The 3,219-nt window shown below is 21.7% G+C and overlaps 1 protein-coding gene across 1 annotated transcript; it reads left to right on the top strand.

Annotated features, from left to right (window-relative positions):
* Positions 1–1,963: 1,963 nt before the first annotated feature.
* LOAG_13918 (hypothetical protein) lies at positions 1,964–3,032 on the top strand (the record flags this gene model as incomplete). Its single annotated transcript, XM_020448742.1, has 3 exons — positions 1,964–1,991; positions 2,086–2,377; positions 2,771–3,032. 3 exons carry the CDS (start codon positions 1,964–1,966, stop codon positions 3,030–3,032), a joined length of 582 nt encoding a protein of 193 aa, XP_020301137.1.
* Between the last annotated feature and the right edge of the window lie 187 nt (positions 3,033–3,219).

The following is a 3,219-nucleotide window of genomic DNA, read 5'->3' as shown; positions in this document are numbered from 1 at the left end:
AATAATAATAATAATAATAATAATAATAATAATAATAATAATAATAATAATAATAATAATAATAATAATAATAATAATAATAATAATAATAATAATAATAATAATAATAATAATAATAATAATAATAATAATAATAATAATAATAATAATAATAATAATAATAATAATGGCAACAATAATAATGATAATAATAATAATTTACCAATAAATTATCATAAATTGTCCTGGCTTAAAAATGATTATTGTTAATTATTATTTAGGTGCGCTATATATTGCGGCGATGTTTGCATGTTGCATTACTGTCCACACAAAAATATCAACTTTTTCTTAATTTAATAATCCATAATAACAATACCAAATGTCATATGGAAATTTCTATGTTATTTGCTACTTACAAGCCATACATTCTTGCTGAGTGGCATAATTTATTGTATGAAAAAGTAAAAATTAATAATTTTCATTTTTTTCTTATTTTCATGAATTTCATTTCAGAAAAAATTTATGTTATAAAAATAATAATTTGCATTTTTACTGTATTTCTTTTGTGTTATTCATACAAAAATATTCAATTTTTTCCATTTTTTTATTTAACAAAGAAAAGGGAACGAAATGTACTGCGACATTTTCTTTTCTTTTTCTTTTTTAATCTAGAGGTGACAATTCATTTCAATTTAGCATCACTAATGTATAATTTTAACAGAATGTTTTGGAGCTGTAGATAAATGATTATCCATTAATTCATTCCTCTTTCTTTTTTGGTTTTTCTCATTTGTGTCAAAAAAACGAAACAGATGGTCGATAGAATTTTTAGCAAATCAATTCTATTTAGTTTCAGAAAAAAAAAATCATAGATGACAAAATTTATGTCACCTGTAAAAAATGTTTTTCATAGTTGGAATTTAAAAAAAAGAAAAAAAATTCAACACTTTTAAATTAACAACAAACGGATTAGAAAAATGCTATTTCTTTTTTTTTTTTCAAAGACCATTTTATGCTGATTTATTAAAATATTAATTAATGCTGTTTGCTAAAATTTAAATTGTTAAATTATAATTGGTAATTTTGAATTGTTAGTAATTGGAATAGGAATGACAGTTTGTTCACTTTTTTTGGTTAACAATTAAAATATTGGAAAAAAAAATTGATTGAAGATTATGACGAAATTTATTGTTTTCAAAAATATTAGACATAATTTGAAATTGTTAGACTTAAATTGTTTTCAAAATTACTGGACTTAATTTGAAATTATTAAATTGACTTTAATTGTTTTTAAAGTTATTAAACTTGAATTAAAAATTTAAATTTTAATTTGCTTATATGCATATAGCTTTTGTTATTTATTCGAATGACAAATATTTATTGTTTACATTTTAATATTAATAGTTTAAATTTCGAAGCAATAATTGATTTATATGGCATAAAAAAAATATATATTATTGAATTTTATGATCAAAATTATTGTCAATTGATGTGGAATGTGCAAAAGGATAAAAATAATCAATTAATTATGGAAATTAATTGTACAGTAGAAAGGAATAGGTTGAAGAATATATTAAAAAATATTGATCAAAAGCATTTTACATGTATTCGATTATGTATAACAAGTGATAACAACGAATATAGTACATTATTTATGCAAAATTTTTTAACAGGTTGAATTATTATCATTGCTAACCTTTGATCTCTTACTGATGAAAATTTTTAAAAACAACAATTTTAAATTTCTTGTATTTTTTTAAATGAAAGTTTTTTAATGAAATTTTTTTTCTTAATTTTTTACAACTTGTTCAGACAAAAAAAAAAAAAATCTATATATGCGATGATACAAGAATGAAATTTGTGTCATATGTTTTCAATCATAATCAAATTTCAATCAAATATTTTAATTGCATTTAAAAGATTTGAATAAATTAAGTTCAAAATTTTCTTTTTTTTCGTTTTTTTTTTTGTTTTTAAAGGAAATATGAAAGAAAGAAAAAAAGGAAAAAAAAGTATAGTTATGTTTTTTTTTTAGAAATTAAACAAAAATTAAGTTATATCTTTATTTTTAATGATATTTTCTATTTTAATTTTAATAATTTATAGAATTGGAGAAAAAAAATTTTGAGCCAAAAATACGACGTATCCGTGAATTGACAGCAATACCGGCAACAACAAAAACAAATTTAAAATTAGGTAAAGATGAAAGAAGCCGAACAAGTATTACTATTCAACATTTACAAACAAGTACGGTAAATACGACAATGTATGTTCCATTTGTATGGATTGATGATTACAATGATTCGATATGGAATGATACGAAATTTAATACAACACATGCAAATGTTACAATTATACCAATAAAACAAGAAGAGAATTTGATTTTTGGTTATTTTAGGTTTGTTATAATTATTAATTTCATTATTCTAATGTTTTTTTTTCTTTCTTTTTAAATTTTATCATCATATTTCATTGTGATTATTGCTGTAAAACATTGAGGAAGGATGAAAGATTGGTCACAAAACCGGATATTAAGTTTAATTTTAAATATTTAAAAGAAATTTTAAGACCAAATTCAAATTTGAAATTATACCAGTTTAGTTAAAGTTAGTCCGAGTTTCTCTTTTTATCTTTTGCATTTTTCTCCAATTTTAATTGATTAATGAGAATTGAAAATGCTCATTATCAATAAATTTGAAATTTTCATAAATTAAAATTGAGACTAATCATTATCACTAATTTCAGATTTTCATCAACCAGAGCATCAAATATTCATTATCAGTAATTTCAGGTTATATGCCTTGATATTACTTGCAATTTTCGTCATACTTCTGCTTGTAATCACAGCAATTGCATGTTACTATGATTGTGAAAATCGTCGTAGCAGCTTACCGCGTGATAAATATGATAGTACCAAAAAGGGTACTGTACCAACAGTAACCATCAAATACGCAGGCGAACAATCTGATATTATAGATGGAAAGAGCATTCGAGTTGTTAGCATTTATAGCTTTTTAACTTTAAAAGTCATGATAAATATAATACAGTATTAGACAAATAATTCATCGTATCATACGGCAGTAACTTAGGTGCAATAACTTAGGTTGTAATTTACTATACACCATGAAATTAAAATTGAAATGATCGTATAATGAAAGCATAATTTAATACTGTAGTTTGTAATGCATCATTAATCTAAAATTTATTACTGTATTGTAGAAACAACAACTAAAATATATG

This window comes from Loa loa (genome assembly GCF_000183805.2).
Source record: "Loa loa unplaced genomic scaffold supercont3.305, whole genome shotgun sequence".
Lineage (NCBI taxonomy): Eukaryota > Metazoa > Nematoda > Chromadorea > Rhabditida > Onchocercidae > Loa > Loa loa.
The sequence above is the reverse complement of the archived record's forward strand: the minus strand, read 5'-3'. Positions and strand labels throughout refer to the sequence as shown.